Here is a 17081-nt window from a genome sequence, read left to right on the forward strand (position 1 = left end):
AACAACAGGTTAATTTAATTACAAAATGCAACGTAATTGGTGGCAGGGATGTTCAGTGTTCATGTATTCAAAGAGAATTTCCACGATAAAAGGTGGGAGTACAAAATACATTCACTTCAAACAACTGGTGCTTAGTCACAAATCGGAATGTGTTCACCAGAATTACTTTTTACAGAAAACTTCAGATTTCGATTACACCATATCTTTGAGATGGATCCAAAATAAATGTATATCACGTGGCTTTACCTTCTCAGTTAATATTGTTAGCCAGTTAGAAATATTGTTATTTTCCAATACTACTATTTGAGAACTGAAGGGGAAAAAACATGCATGTGGCATAATTTTTAATGAACGGCCAAATGACACCAACACAAGAACCTTTAAACTATATTTGGTCAATTTCTAAAGCATCACTTCTGCTGTAATGCCATATCTTTCCTCATCCGTGCTTTACATAGGTCTTTGTAAGGTTCTTTCCGCCAGTCACCCAAAGCTCTGCTTTCTGAAATAAATTCACTTGTTTCCCATGTATAAAATAATGTATCGTAAAGTGCTTTGATGGCTCATTGGGCTTGGCTAAGGGAACAATGCTATTAAACAATTTTGTTCTGTTTTGTTTAGGCCAATTAGAACAATGAAGCACTGCACATCAAAAGTGTACTAAACATGAAGGCACTTTGCACAGCAAGAAGAACCAGAATTCATGTCAGCATCATTTAATGTTGATTTCTCTCTCAACTTAATGTACAGCACATTCGAGAGAACATTTTATTTTTGTAATAAAACATTTGGAACCAGTTGTGTATCAACAGACGTTTGTATGTACGATTTGAACTCTTTTCAGGTTCATGTTTAAATTACACACAACATGCATTTCTTGAATGATTATTGACTTAGAGCAAAACAGGGTCTTGGTTTGAGTCCTTCATAACTTGGTGTTCACAAGAGATTCGAGGGCTTTTGCAACTTGGTCTGCATTCAGGTTATTGAGTGGCACATTTTTCTCTCTTCCAAATTCTATAGAGGGAAGAAATAAGAATGGCAATTATGTATCAGGAACTAAAGGCTTGCTTATACTTTCTCAGACTGGGCAATGTTGCTGGAAGAGACTATTATTTAGTATTTCAGTTTCCGCAAACCCTACTCAGTCAGTTAAAAGACCTCATTTGACGAATTAGTATAAATAGCTGGCCTACTAGACAATTTGGATGTTGCCCACCTGCAGAATTTGGCTGACCACCAAAGAGCTCCCAAAAGAAAAACAAACACGAGCACAGCCAATAGGTCGAACTTCACAAGTTGGCACAATTTCTATCGTCTTCTTGTACGCATGTGCCACAAAAAGCAAAAGATGATGACAGAAATCAAGCGGTCACCTAAAAATGGCAGCAACGAAAATTGTAAATGTCATTAAAAAAATCTTTGCATAAAGAATACTATGGGTAGTTCGTAGCAGGTAAAAGTACTCAGAATACTAATAGCTGTCATTTTTACAAAAATTATGGAAATGGGGCAAAAACATTGTTAAAATAAAGTATTGGTCCACCAGTCCTGACACTGGTGTGTACTACCTTTAGGCAGATGTTCGTATGTAGTAAGGTAAAATTATGTCTCTGATCAGTGCAAGAAAGATAATGGCTGATGAGCTCACCGAGTGCTCCTTGCCGCATGCTGTGTTGGGCGAGAGGAAAACGTGAATGACAGCAGAACAGATCAAAGAATGAAGAGGGCTGATCCAAAGTACCTGTATATATGTATCGATCACCATTTGTGACTTCATGATCCTATGTGCACAGCTAAAGCAGTCTCTATGTCAGAACTAATCACATGTGTTTAGCTCCGTCAAATACACCCAGATCATTCAAACAATCACCTTGGTAGTTTGTAGCCAACCTGCCTTTCAGCATATTAATTGCCAACAGCAAAGCCACCAATGCAGTATATCAAGTCTTGTCCTTTTTTCTCAGCTTTCCTTACAGTAGGGTAAAGTTCATACATTTGTGTGATTGGTCACTTTTCAACCCTCATTACTCCAATGTCAGTGTTTTTTAAGGATGTAGTTGGATATTTACATAATACAGTTGTATAGTAGATTGTAGTGTACTCATCTGCACCTGGGAGTCAACATTTGCTATTGCGTCAGTGCTTCTGTATCAAGACAGCTTGTGCTTTATAAGATTAATGGGCATATGAACATGCTTAAAGAGTAGCAATGTTCTTTGGGGGGGTGTTAGAAGGAAGAGGGCATATAATCTACATCAATGGGAAGCATCTGGACTGCAGAAGTGAATCTCGAAACAGCTGAATATGCAGAATCACCAGGATCTCAATGGTTGCGGAGGGACTATCTGTGTCCGAGCTCTTGGTGTGTCTAGGTCCCAGCTGTTTTAAGCTTCAGCCACCAGCATCTGTTTGCATCAGATCTGTCCCGGTCTACTGTAGAACCTAAGCCTTTCAGGCAGCATGACATGTCTGGAGTATAGATTCCGATAAAAGACCCCCGCTGCCCCAATCCCTCCCAAGAGTGGAGATCAGAGACACCTCACCTACATGTCTTAGGGCGTACAGGTCTGACCTCCTTTCTTACTTTAGTCGCCAAATCCTATATTTTCTCTTCTTTTTACACACTTTTTAAAAATGCTCTTTGTTTTTGTTTAGAGCAGTGTGATCCCCTTTTTGTAATTAATGTAATGTTTACTAACGGCCACGTGATTCTATTTTATACTACTGGCTTACTATGCACATACATATAAAGGTCAAAAGTATCTTTTAAAGAAATTATCATGTTTTTAAAATCAGTCACTACACAGACCTGGCCGCTAAACTGTTTCTACTATTTCCAACGAAGCAGGTATGGCAAGTGTGGCAGAGGCAAAGGGTATTGTCCATGATCTTGTGATGTCTTCAATTCCGTAACTGCAATTAGAACGCAATTCTCTTTCTTCCAAAGTCAACATTTTAACTACTAGACCGCATCCTGACCTGCACAACCACGTCTGTTTTTGAGGAGGTAGTTCAGGCCAACAGTACTTTTATGATTGAACATTTGAACCTTCTCAGACGAACAAAGTAGTACAAGGGCTAGAAATAAGTGGATACTTCAGTAGGAATCCAGGAGGGCTGGCTTAAAATACAGCTGCTTACCTTCTTGCCTAATTCTTTATGTGCTTACAAAATTTATATTTTTTCAAAACTGCAGAATATGCAGGCACTTAAATTTGTTACTATGCAGATGGCTATGTGTTACAGGCTGTACACAGTGTACTTCCCTGAAAATCATGGCAAACAAGCTAAGTACAAAAAGAAACAATGTTGTCCAGATCTGGGGTCAGATGTATCATCACGGCCCTTTGCGATTCCGAAATAGCGATTTTTAAGAAATTGCTATTTCCGACTAGCAAAGTGCCATGTATCACATTTGCGAATCGGTGATAGCGATTTCTTAAAAATTGCAAATGCTATTACCGATTCGCAAATTGCGATACCGGCCCCATTCGCAGCTATGGGCCTGTTGGCCCATATCTGCAAATTTTTTGCATTTCCAAAATTGCGATTTCTGAACCAGAAATTGCAATTTTGGAAATGCAAAACCCCAGGGTGCTGGGGGGGGCTAAGGCGCCCTCTGCTGCACCGCAAAAGTTTTTTGGGGAACGTGTAAGGTGCACACATGCCAAAAGGGCATGTGTGCATTACATGTACAATTTTAAAATGCATTTTAAATGCATTTTTAAATTTTGCACATGGTTACCACCAAGTTCAACTTGGTGGTAATTAGCGATTCCTAAATGCCAAAATCGCATTTAGGAATGGCTTCATACAAGTGCTAAGAAATCGCAAATAAGGAATCCTGATTTGCGATTTCTAATTTAGAGTCGCAATTTGCGACTCTCTAAACAGGGTCGCAATTTTAAGGAATCGCTATTTTAGCGATTCCTTAAAATTGCATTCAGAATGTATTTCATACATTCTGAAATGGCATTTTGCATTCGCACCGTTTGCGAATGCAAAATGCTTTCATACATCTGGCCCCTGGTCTAGTAATGCCGCACCGCCAATCCCTGTAGTCTAAAGCTTCAGCAACACTCTTTTCAGAGAACACTAATAATCGCAAAACAAGCATTGGCAAAGCCAATGGGTCTTGCCGATGTGAGAGCTATTGGCTTTACCAGTGTATTTTAGCCATGGTGTACAGTAGTGTAGCTGCTGTGTAGCACGGCTAAAAGTTAAGGGAAATAGTGGCAAGAAACGGCCAGCACTGGCCTATGTGTCTTAATGCCTTTTTTTTTTTTTCTTATGTTGAGTGGGGTTTGGGAAAAAAAACAGACAACAGGGGGATGGGAGTGAATAAGCAACACTGACAACATGAGGAGTGTGGTAGGCGGGAAGGGAATAAGCAACAAGGACAATGGGAAAGAAGAAGAAACACTAATAAGTGGGACATGAGAAGCACTAAAAATAAGAAGCAAAACAAAGAACAATACCTCAATCACAGCGTGACCAGCAGAAAGACATTAATGTAGAAGACGCAATCAAGTACTTTGTCCATGCTCCACAAAAAAGAAGAGGAAGTGAACGATGAAGCCGCAGGTAAGAGTGACAATGAAGCCAATGGATGGGTAGCACTGGGCAGGCTCCAAGTCCATGGTAGAAAATAATAAGTCTTGCAAGTGAGAGTGCATGCACTGTTGCAGCCGAGATCTACACGAACCTGCTATGAAGTTTCATATGTTTTGTGTGTCCAATGTGTCTCTAGTGTGTTCTGATGTCACAGGGAGGCTCTATTGTGAAATACTGACAACATGGCCCTTTGATTAGGGCAAGCCAGCCACCTAAATCTGGCCTGGTGTCACTCACCATATCTGGCCCACAGCTGGGGCTTTACTCCGGAGCATTCTCTTATCAGGATGGGAAACTCAGGGTTTGCCTTCTTCAATTCCACATACTGCTGTTCAATGAAATCCCTGTATGAAAAGAAATGCCAGGTTATACACCATCTGAGACAATATGGTCCTTTTCTGAAATAAGTGCAAAACACTGCCAGGTTTAACTAGCACAAGGTATTTCAATTAAATACCAGCTGAACTGTCTCTCTTAACTAGGAACAGACATGTTATACATTTTTAGAGTGTGCTTTTAACACGTACATGTTTGTAACAGTCCACAGAAAGCACATGTGAAGGTCAAAGACATCAACTGTTTCGCTATGTCACACTGTTAATTTGAAATAAAATTTTAGTCAAAGTTAAGTGGGTGAATAATTGGATATTTTTTTAGAGTGTGTATATAGTGGTACATGACAAATATTCTGGGTAACTCTCTGGACAGTCCACTATTCTTGACTGTATAGTGTCTTAATCAAGTGAACAGTCCATGTTTTGGGGGCATTTGCTTAAACAGCAGATTTCCATTCTAGGCTCTATCATCCGACTCCTATTTAGGTCTCGGCTCTAGATGGTGCGCATGCACTGTTTCGAATCGAGACAGTCTGTATCTACTTTGTGGGCTTCATCCCTTACGATTTGCTGGCTCAGTCGTCGCTCTGCTATTCTCTCTCCCCAGTTGTCCATGGCATGCATTTATCATGTCTCTTCCTGTGGTTACCACTCCCCAAGAGCAAGGACCGAGTACTTTCTATCCCTCCACTGCTATCATTTTAGGAACTTCTTTTTTCTTGGCTTATGATCCCTCCTCAGGAGTGGGGTGCATTTTCACTTGGTTTTGCACCCTTATGAAGAGCACTCATGTTTTCACTTGCTCTTTAAACAATGGGAGAGGAAGAATGGAGGCTTTTGTGCTGCGGCTACTACCAAGGATATGCAAAAACCTGTTTAATGTAGGTGTTCTCCTCCTTGCTCCAAGTGCCGGTAATAGCGCTTATGTTTTCACTTGCTCTTTAAGCACCAGGAGCAGGGAGGGTTTTGTGCTGCAGCTACTACTCCTCTTTTAGTGGAAAGAGCCACTTGCTGAACTCCCCACCTCTTAGTAAATATATTTGCCACGCATATGCATACGCCCAATTGTGCTGTGCGCTTGTACTCCGGAGTAAAAGGCCTGACATAACCTCATGAATGTGAAATGCAAACCAGCAGCCTGTAGGAGCTAGGCAGAACAAATCAAGTTTTTCATTGAAGCAGACAAAATGGTCATGCTGACAGATGGTCATCTTCTAACCACTTTTCATGTAAGTGCCTGCCCGTTTTTCAGGTTGGTTTGAGTCAGGGTGGTTCAAAACTTGTGGTGTAACCATGCTTTTTAGATGTATATGTGTATGACAGCATTGGAAGCACTTACACGAAAAGTGATCAGAAGTTTAACATCTGTCGACATGATTATTTCATCTGCAGCCAGAAGTAAGCCAGCGCTTCTTTACAAGATCCTGGCAGTGTGTATACCAAACAATGAGCTTGTACTGCAATGGGTGTATGTTTAGATTACCATATATGTTTAAAGGAACATGTTATGTTCACCAAAATTGCTATACCTTTGGAGGGAGTGCTTTGCTTTGGGCAGAACAGCAGCCACCACTATTCACAAAGGAGTAACAGGGCATCAGCTGCAGGTGCTTTTTTTTTTTTTTTACATAAGCCACCTAGGGCCATATGTACAAACACATTTTCCCATAGACACAGAATGGATAAAACCCCTTGGTACATCTGGCCCCTAGTCACAGACCGATAGCCCAAAGTAGCCCGAAGAGTTTTCATTTAATCATGATCAGGGCTCAAAAAATCTACTCGACCACTTGCTGTGGCGAGTTTTCTTTTATGAAGACCAGCTATTTTTTAGATCCAACTTGCCCCTTCTGGCGAATGGACAAAGAACAGGTGTTTTGTTCAGTCAGAAACTGAATTAGCAATTAAGATGCCTTTAAATCTTGATCTTGTCACATTTGCTCTGTGTTCAGAAACAGAGGTCAAAAGTAAGTTTGTCTTCTTGCAATGCAAATACTTTTCCTTGTGACTGCAGAGTTCCAGGATTTTGTAAGGATGAACAGTCTGACATATGTGAAAAGAAAGGCTGTTGGTATCAGGTTTTTCCTAACACACATTTATATAACTAAGTCAACTTTACAAACATTTTAAAATATATCGCAGTAGCAGTGAAAGACCATTTTTTGTACTTCTATGTGATGAAAAAATACTTTAATAGGATGAGAAAAAAAAAAAAAAAAGTCAGAACACTTCACTTGGTGATGTGCAAATGATAAATGTTTTCTGAAACCCAACTTTCACAGATTATTGTTAATACACTATTGTTTTATCGGTAAAGCTGCAAGTTAGTGGAAAGGTTTTAGGACATTTGTGGGAATTTTACTGTCTGTAAATGACAGTGCGCTACCACATCATGCTTTAGTCATATATTTATTAAAAGTGAGTGCTTAAACATAAACTGAGAAACACTCCTGCCCTGATGGCAGAGCTACTAGTGAACTAAGAGGCAAGTCATGCATGGATCATGTGTACCCTGTATGTGGGCTAGATTTATTATACATGGAGCAAGCGTTTAGAGTATTTAATCAAACAAGAGGATTTTTTTTTTTTCTCAAACAGTAGAAATGCTGAATTCGCATACTTGAAGGTGCACTCATACATGAGAATGAAGAAAAAAGTGACTGTAAAATTCAATATTTGCTTAGGATGACACAATTTGAGACCTTTTTCTAGGTCAGGTACATTAGTTAGGTCAAGTAGATTATTCAAGCTACTCGACCTGCAGGTCTAGTAAAAAATGTATGATTTTGCGAGGCCCAATTTTACCGACACAGAGAGGGCTGCCAGGCGTGGCAAGTTTAACAAGTACTCCAGCGTCTCCATCATGCAGTAAGCCACTGCCAGCATGGAAATTCTGTGCAGTGATACACTGGATACATTTGATAAAAAGCATTGTTTCCGTAAATCACTGCCACTTCCCTCATTAAAGGTAAAGGTCCTCGAAGACCAACAAGAAAATAGTTGTTACAACATACTGTAGGGACATCCCCCTTACTTTGCATATGTGGTTTGCATTTTAGTTATAAAAACAGTGACAGGCTTTTCAAGTTACTGTAATTGAAGGTCACATTGGTGAAGCTGCGGGACCCCAACTAGAGAAGCATGCGGTGGAGAGCTTAGACTGCCAACAAGTATGTGCTATAAAAAGGTTTTAAGAAGCCATCATCTTTTTTATGTGGATTGTGCCAAGAATGGAAGGGAGCAAGGGAGTTGCCAGCTGAGCGGTGAAATGCTTGCCTGTAATGGAAAGCTTTACAAAATAAGCATTTGCAACGCAATGGGTCTCGCGTTTGCTTGAGTTAGAGCTGTTAACGTTGTAAATTCCTAACTGGACTTTTCTTGCCACATAAATTGAAAATTAAAAGTAAACAGTTGACATAAGCAAGCTGATTCAAAGCGCCATCGCCGCCATGAGCGTGAAGGAGAGACACAAAAGAAAAAAGAAGTTTGCTCAGTCAGACATATCAGCAATCGTGCAATTATCCATGTAACAGGGTTGATGTCAAAAGCAGTACCCAAACAACACAAAGGAGGGACAAACAAAGCATTTACTAAAGATAAAGGATTTTTGAAAGGCAAGCTCAAGAATGAGTGATAGTGATGTGCGTGGTTAAAAGCACACAGATAGATTACAACATATCAGAGCACTTGCGCGCTCGATCTAAAAAAAAAAATGCTTCATGCGCAGTCTGGGTTTTACTAAAAACTACATTTTGAAAGCAGATGCAGTCTTTGCACAGTTTGAATGCATATTTCATTAAAAAACACATATACATATAGAAATAAATAAAAGAAATGTACCTAGTGGCTCTTGCCACTAGGTAGTTATTGTTAGGACCTAGTTTCTATAGAAAAAAATTGCTTTTTTACTTTCCTATATCTTTGGCACAGGTTGACGAATCTTCACGAAACTTTCCAAACAAATTAAAAGCGCCCATCAGCTGACGTCTGGAAAGTTTTCAGGGTGATCTGTCAAGCAGGGGCCAAGAAAAAGGGAAAGGGGGAAGGGGTCCAAAAAGGTCTGAAACATCTGAAAGTGTATGGAGTTCAACTCATGGTACATCACATATCAACCAAAACTATATCAACCCATAAAAGCATTGGCAATCCAAGAGCTACTGGAGTTGTCAATGTCTTTGAGCCAGGTTGAATAGCAGCACGGCTGACAGTCATGTAAAAAAGTGCTGTGACTCAGCCTGCGCTGTGTTCTGAACTTACATATTTGAAAGCACCGCACAATTGTGACCGCACCTCACTATGCAAGACAGTTAGGGCAGCTTTATGTGGTCCTACTGAGCAGAAAGAAAGATTGAATTTGCAAGCAGAACAGCCAGCTTTTGTTGTAAATAAAATGACTGTTTATTTATTTAATGGTGCAGACGAAAAAAAAAAAATAATGATAATTTAACACTTGGTATAAGTAAACAGCAGCAGACTGCCTGCAATGGCCAGAATACTCAACTTTCAAATAAAATGTTTAAGTATATAACTTGCCACAATCACGGAATAAAATTCAAGTAGAAACTAATTTAAAAATAAGTGCCCATTCTGTTATGTCTAGATAACTCCGTTCTGCTATGCTTAGAGAACCTGCAGCCACGCACAAAAGGAATCCACGTGCCAAGGATGCCTGGTTCATGCGTCAGGTAAAATGTTGCAACATGTTTGCCGACCTATGTTGCGAAATGCAAATGTGCTTTCACAATCATAAAAGAAGATGTGGCACTAAGAGTATTGCAATTCGAACTGTTGGGGTTCCACACTCTTGATGAAAACAGTCTCCTGTTTGCCATCCAGGCTACCACAGATAAATAGTACACATTGTGATATAACGATAGTTTAAAAAAAAAGTTGTACCACTCTACAGCTAGAATGGAGGTGAGCCTAACCACTGTGGGGTGGGGTTACGTACAGCAGAAATAAACCCAGTTCAACATCTCACTTACTAACCTAGAAAGGACCTGGCGCTACCTTTGGTTCTCATGTTGTGACCTTGCTGTGAGATGCAGCTTGTAAAAAAAATAAAAAATAAAACACAAACACAAGCACTCATGTGGAGCGCTCAAACACAAAGAAAAATGTAGCTAAAAATTATTTAAAAAAAAAAAAAAAAGAGGAAGAGGACTGAGGATGGACACAAATACTTGGTCTATGCTCTGGAGAAGGGCTACACACAAGAAGCAGAACACATGCATGCCATGGACCAATGGGGACACAAGCAGTGACAAAGAATATGAGAGCAACAAAGGAGCGAGCCCACAGATTGAACAAAACATCTCATCAAGACTGCGCGTGCGCTCTCTAGCTGAGACATTAAAAAAATTTGAACCCATTCACCCCCTACCTTCCCAGAGCTGAGGACACAGCACTCAAACATGTGATGGCTAGAGAACAATAAACATGTATACAACCATAGAGTCAGCAAATTAAAGCTGCACATAGACTAATACAAGAACGAGAACCACAATAAGGGGAACAGCTCACAATTTGTCCAGTATGAGCCGTGATACCCAGGTCTAGAGTAGTGGTCCCAAAGTAATTATGGTTTGGAACATAAAGTCAGGCTAGATCAACTAGTTATGGAGGAAAATCACCTGATTTAGCTTTGAAGGACTTAAGAAATCCTTCCCAGATGGCCACTGAGTACCCCCACACCACTCAACCCCTTAGCATACTCAAGGCGGTAACCTTCACTAGGGACCACTTATGTAACTCCCCTTACCAGTCGGCAAGCGAAGGAGCATTACAACAACTTGCATTGCAATATTCCATTTGAGCAGTACAAACGAAAGGTCTATAGAACAGCTTATGTGTCTGAGATCTTTGGTTCTCTTCAATAGACCCAAGAGACAGGTCTCTGGGTCCAGTGGGACCACCTCACCCGCAAGTTTCTCTGTCTCCATCACTGCTGCCACCAAATATGCCTGTATCACCAGACAATCAGACTATCTGATAAAAATCAGCCTGTCTCTGCAGACATCTAGGGCACAAATATGATGCTCCAGGGAACATTCCAGCTATTTTCATGGGCAAAAAATAATTTTGATGCAGATATATTTCAGTTGTGTGTATTTAAACTACTGATTCCTGATAACTATCAGTGGATACCCCAAGACCATAGTCCATTTCACATCTACGAGTTCCCTTCCCAAGCACTGCTCCCACTAAACCTTTTAAGGATTGAGTGATGTATAGCATGCTGGGGTAATGGCTGTATGCAACAATGTAACTGCACATCCCCTTTGGTGAGTATAGTTATCAGGGCCCACGTCCTGGCTGGTTCCAAGTCTTCAGATCGGCATGTGGTTTGATCAGATGTCCCAGGGCCACATGGACCACAAATTGCCCAACTGTGATGCATGTGGTCTCACCATATTGATTTGGAGGCTCTCATCTTCCCACCTGCATAGAGCTCACCCACGGAGGTAATTCTAGCCTCAACCCAGGGCTTTTTCTCAACTATATGCACCAGCTACCTGAACCAAGGTAGGCAACAAAGATATGTCTTTGGGACATAGGGAGGTGTCTCTGCCAGCTAAGTAGTGTATAACTGCCAGCAAAAACTAGCAGCATTGACCGCTCTGATGTGACACTTCTGCCCTAAAGCAGGCCACAACACTAGACCAGCGATACCTCCTCCAGCAGCTCATTTCCAATGATTCTGGGCTTTCCACTGTCGCCAACCGTCTCATCAGCCATATCAATTGTGCTGCACGATAAACAGTATGCCTCTAGATGTGGTACTTCCATACTGCCCTCTATCAGTTGTCTTCCCAGCTTCGCTATGGTTAGTTGCTTCCTCTGGGTCGCCCAGATCAAGCATACTGCTCCTGTCCCTGAAAAATAATTTGCATAATATCACCAGAAGTGCAGCAAAATGATGTAAGTGTTGTGGCAGTATAATCATCATCACTATTGCAAGCTGTCCCATCGGAGAGAGAGGTAGCCTAGACCACAAAGGGATGGAGTCTCTACTCCCTGCAACAATCCTTCCAAAGTTGTCAGCAATCAAATAGTAAATCAGTGTGATATACGTGCACCCCCTGGTATTTTAAAGTATTGGGTTCTCATTTTAAGGTAGAGTCAAAAGGAGCCCACTCCAGTTCAATGCGACCTGAGAAAAGGAGAAAGAGTTAACTCTTCCCACGGTTAACCTTCAGCCTGGAATATACTCCAAAGTCATCCAGAATTCTTATCTCTGGCAAACTATGTTGCATTCTCTCAGATACAACAGGGTGTCATCTGCATGTAAGGAGACCATGCGACACCCCACCTTCAGCCTCGCTCCCTACTCCTGCATGTGCTCCCGAAGCTGACGCCAAGGGTTGTACTGCCAGCGCAAACAGCAGTGGTGAGAGGGGAAATCCAAGTCTTGTTCCCCTCTATATTTCCCACAGCTATATCATGATTAGTCCGTTCACACCCAATTAGTCCATTGCTGGTGTGTCATGACAGCTTCCACCAGTTTCGCCCTTTCCTGAACCACCTGACCCATAGTTGGATGAGCATCAGGCCTACGCCTGACTTTCCTGTGTTTCCTGCCAGGTCAAGACCTAAAGTCTCAATCATCTGTAGCCTGCACACAAGAGATACCCAGAGTCTCCAGCTGTTCCCAAGCCTCAGAAGGAATCATGAAAAAGTGTGCATTGGAGTGCGCAACTACCTGCGCCTTGGAAGGATACAGTAAGGTCAATTTCAGGTCTCAAACTGAGTTTGTGTATAGTAGCCGTATCCACTTTAGGATATTCGGTCCCATACCGCCTTACGCAGCAGCGCAAACCAACAGGACTAGGACCCCCCCCATGCCAGCACGTTGAATGCCTTCTCTATATCAAGAGAGGTGACTGCAACTCATGGGTTTGCACGTGATGCTCCATCAAGCGCCAGGAAGAGCCTACGCTGGTTTAGATGTGTGCTTAGACAAGGTACGAACCCACGTTGACCTGGGTGAACCAAGGCACTTAAATAGGGAAGTAATTGACTGGTTATGAGTTTCACCAGAATCTTGTATTCCGAGTTCATGGAGGGACGCTTGTTGGAACGAACATCCAGTTGGTCTCTCTGCCTTCCTTCAGCAACGCCACTATTGTTGCTTCTTTAGTGGATTTGGGTAGGACTCCTGATCGGAATGCAGTCTCATAGATGTCAGTAATCTAGGGGTTAGCATATCTTTATATTCTGCAAAGAATTTGGTCAATGGACTGACTTGGGCAAGTGTTTTACCTCTAGGCACCTGTTCAATAGTACAGTCCATTTCTTCCAGGGTAAGTGGAGCATCCACTGTAGCTCTCTGGTCATCTGACAATTGCATCATTTGGATAAGTGTCAGATAGCACTCCAGTTGCTCCACAGACGAGCCTCTGGGGGGCAGAGTACAGCTCACTGTAATAGGCACCAAAGGCCACGTGGATACCTAATTGCTTAAGTTATCTCCCCTGTAAGTGATTTAATTGCATATATTGGTTTGCACTTAGTTTCAGTGCGGAGTAGTCAGGCAAGGAGATGGGCAGCCCCTTCACCCTCACCATGCTGTCTGGCAATAAACGTTTTATATGTATGCTCGAGTCTCTGTAGCAATTCCATACACTACTTATTAGCCTCCAGTTGTCGGTTGTGTGCCCCCATGTCGGTCACCCTGCCAGTCTTCCAGGTGCCCATTTTTTTTCTCCAGGGTTGTTAACTGTTGGGTAAGGACAACTTACCTTCCATAAGTGGTTTTACGGACACCAAACAGATCTATCTTAAATGTGTCCCACTTATCATATACATGTAGGATTGTTCCTTTGTTCTCCTTAAAGTAAAAGCCAATCTGGTCACTGGGCATTGCACGGAATGAAGTGTCCCACAGCACAGCCAACTTTAACTGCCACATCTGTATCAAGGAGTGGTGTCAGGCAACTGCCGCTAGTAGTCACAGAAGACTGTGGTCCAACACTGTACAGCTAAGATATTTTGCGAATATTAACGGGCCCCCTAATTGAAGAAGAAACAAGTCCGGCCTGCTGTGCATCTTACGCACACCACAATAGAAGGAAAACTCTTATCCCCGTGGCTGCAGTTACTTCTAGATTTCAATTAGGTTCCACCTCTGGAGCCAGGATGAGAACTGCTCAGAGATGGTAGCACAGGGGGTTCAGAGGCAACAACCTAGCTGAAATCAGAACCACCACATCATATTATAATCACCCCCAGACATGCAACATCTGTAAAGCGGGGCAAATATGTCTCCAGTAAGACTATGTACTAAATCGGATTTTTGTTTGGGGCATTCTTGCCAAGTCTACAAAATCAAGCAATCCTTTTCTTCCTCTGGATCAGTCATCACTGTGGCTACCATAAAGGGTGTATCTGGAACTATCCATATCAATGCCTCATAGGCATAAGCTGAATAGGATGTTCCTTTCAGCCTATCCAACTCAGCAGACATAACATGTGTAACTTCAAGGCAGGCAAAGTGGATGGATCTGCACTTCAGATAGGCCAATACTCATCCTTTAGTAGGTGTCCCCAGTCCCCACGCACTAACGTGAGTCAGATGTAGTGAGGGCCATCCAAATGGCCTCTCACCAGCAAATGCAGAAGTAGGTTTGTGAGCTGCCATCCTTGTCATATTTGCACAGCCAAGGTGTGCACACTGAAGTGCCTCTGACATCTGAGAAGTTCACAAAGAGAACTGCATGTTGGAAAACTACATACCCAAGATGCAAAAACCCTCCTAATATCTCAAAGCTTGTAGAACAACCTCGCTACCACTACCCAACTAATAAAAACAAAAATGTCCTATTGGAAATATCAGCCTAAAGTGAGATACATGCAGAGAAACAATCAAGCTTCAGGGGGTCACCGCACAATACCATGTAACGTGATTCCAAACCGGTTGTAAGGGCCAGAGTAGCAGGCAATAATACAGTGTCCCATATCTCTGGTCTACGGCCCCTGAGGTCTGGAGTGTCTCACCTCCCCCCTCCCCCCCCCACCCCTTCCCCAGCCAGCATAAGCACACCCATCCTTACCAAAAGAACTGCCCTACTAGTCAGATGAACATATCAGACATTATGGGCGTAACACCTGGGCCCTTGGCCAGCTGGTCTCTTGTCAAGAGTTCCTCAGAATCCCCTGCCTCCTTAAGCGTTTCACTCTCTGACGCTTGATTAATCCGTTCCCGGTCTGTCATGACAGCATGCACCATTTTCATCCTTTCCTGAGCCGCATACTCAATGATTGGACGACCATCAGGTCTACGCCTGCCTGTAGCCTGAGAGCAAGAGATCTCTAAAGTCTTCAGCCATTCACGATCCTTAAAAGGAATCATGAAAAAGTGTGCATGTCTGTGTGCAATTACCTGCGACTTGGAAGGGTACAGTGTGGATTTCAGTTCTCTTTGACAAAGTACCTGTTTAATCTCCTGGAATGTGTGATGTTGCACAAAGGTAGTCTAATCAGGTAAGATAGATATTTTTGCGTTGTCCAAATGCCAGAGGCCATGCTCCCTCGTCTTGTGAAGTATAAAGTCTCTGTTCCTACAATTCAAGAGTCAGGCCACATTCGAAACATTGGGGAGACCCAGTGCTGGTGGGCAGCCTGGGACCCTATAGGCCCACTCAAACAAGAAAAACCTGGAGGGGTCACCCTAAGTGGGACAGGTATGCCCAGAAACGGGTCCCAAGCCACTGCGTCACTGGAACCAATATATAGCTGACTAATGAGCCCTAATCAAAGCAGTACTGTTATTATGTTCCTTCTGTTTCGGTTCAAAAAAGACCTAGCCTTGCAGTTTGGGTTTAACTGTTCCCATTGGAGCAGGTTCAAGACTGATTTGCACGTGGCTGGATCCAAACTGAGGTGGCATGGCCCCAAAATAATAATGGACTGGTATGGAGTCAGAGTAATTACCATTGGCCGAGATTCAAGCATTCCATCCATCACTTTTTTTGTATATATCAACCAAAAAAGAAGTGCAGTATGAATTCATATAATGCATTTAAGTTCTAAAGCAATGTTTGTACAATGACTATCCGCCATATTCCAACCAGTTTAAATGCAAATACCCTTTAAGGTACAATAAAAAAATACTTTAGTGAAGACTTAAGTACAATTTGAAAATATAGAACAGGAAATCTAATTCATTTATACGACGTTTAATTCGGTTCTTGCACATGGTTCTGTATATTAATGCTACCATGAAGATTTCCTTTTTAGAAAGCCGCCATAATTGCTGGGAAGTCTCAAATCCCCATTTCTCCTCCCTCAATGTCACTAACGGCGAAAAGTCGTTGGTGGGGGAAACCGCTATGCCATATAACGATGCAACGCTGAATCCACTGGTCCCCATAACCTGTGAACTGCACTGCTTCCTAGTATATCCTATCATGAAGCGATCGATAAAGGGGATATTAAATGCCCAGAGGGCTTCACAACTTATGTCCGTTGTCACTACAAATCACCTGGTTCCCTGGCTCCCGGCAGACTTCTGGCATAGGTGGACTCGAATCTCTCGCAGGTTCATTCCCAGCTTTGACCCCAGAGTCCTTACTGTTGCGGCAGCCGCCATGATGTCACAACTACCAATCGCCTGCTCGTCTATCTTCTAGTTGTATGTGAAAAATGTCCGTTGTCTATTTTATTGGCGTTTGAAAGTATCGGTTTAGACAACATCTCACTACGTGGCTGTGTAAAGTTTGCTCCTTCATAACCACTGACAGTTTTTCTTCGTATTAAAACTAGAGGATATGCTCGTCTCTGAATTGAACACGATGAGCTTGGTGTCTTGTGCGATTTCAACGACTTCATCCCATGCCAAAATGGCCACCGCATGCAAACGACTGACGTTCTTCAATGTGTAAGCCACATCGGTGAACTCTGAGGTTGATTGCTTTTACGTGACGTCGCGCGCAGTGTGTTGTGGGAGAAAACAGAAACTGGGAGACCGAGGTGTTTATTCTTGGTTGTTGGCTGCACAAATACCACCGCCAATATGCCGGAAAGAGAGTCTGGTAAGTGTGCAGCTAATAAACGGGGTGGATGGGCGTGTAGGCGAGGGTGGTTAAGAGTACCGAGCAGTTGCACTTTCCTTTCGTGTTCACTCTAGTA

The 17081-nt window shown here is 42.3% G+C and overlaps 3 protein-coding genes across 4 annotated transcripts in view; 2 read left to right on the forward strand and 1 right to left on the reverse strand.

The window, feature by feature from the left end:
- The window catches only part of TMCO6 (transmembrane and coiled-coil domains 6), a 184348-nt gene extending 183551 nt beyond the window's left edge, over window positions 1–797 (forward strand). For both annotated transcript variants that reach the window (XM_069199391.1, XM_069199393.1), the window contains exon 14: window positions 622–797. In XM_069199391.1, coding sequence (XP_069055492.1) covers window positions 622–630 — 9 coding nt within the window. In that variant the 3' untranslated portion in view covers window positions 631–797. The remainder of the gene's footprint in view (window positions 1–621) is intronic.
- NDUFA2 (NADH:ubiquinone oxidoreductase subunit A2) lies at window positions 701–16591 on the reverse strand. The gene is made up of 3 exons (XM_069199394.1): window positions 16436–16591; window positions 4855–4961; window positions 701–1017 (listed from the first exon to the last, which is right to left on the reverse strand). The coding sequence occupies exons 1-3, from the start codon at window positions 16540–16542 to the stop codon at window positions 926–928; spliced, it is 306 nt and encodes a 101-aa protein (XP_069055495.1). The 5' UTR covers window positions 16543–16591; the 3' UTR covers window positions 701–925.
- Window positions 16592–16852: 261 nt separating this feature from the next.
- Window positions 16853–17081, forward strand: part of IK (IK cytokine) — a 115765-nt gene continuing 115536 nt past the window's right edge. Inside the window, exon 1 of the mRNA XM_069199388.1 lies at window positions 16853–16984. Coding sequence (XP_069055489.1) covers window positions 16966–16984 — 19 coding nt within the window. The 5' untranslated portion in view covers window positions 16853–16965. The remainder of the gene's footprint in view (window positions 16985–17081) is intronic.

This window comes from Pleurodeles waltl, chromosome 7 (genome assembly GCF_031143425.1).
Source record: "Pleurodeles waltl isolate 20211129_DDA chromosome 7, aPleWal1.hap1.20221129, whole genome shotgun sequence".
Lineage (NCBI taxonomy): Eukaryota > Metazoa > Chordata > Amphibia > Caudata > Salamandridae > Pleurodeles > Pleurodeles waltl.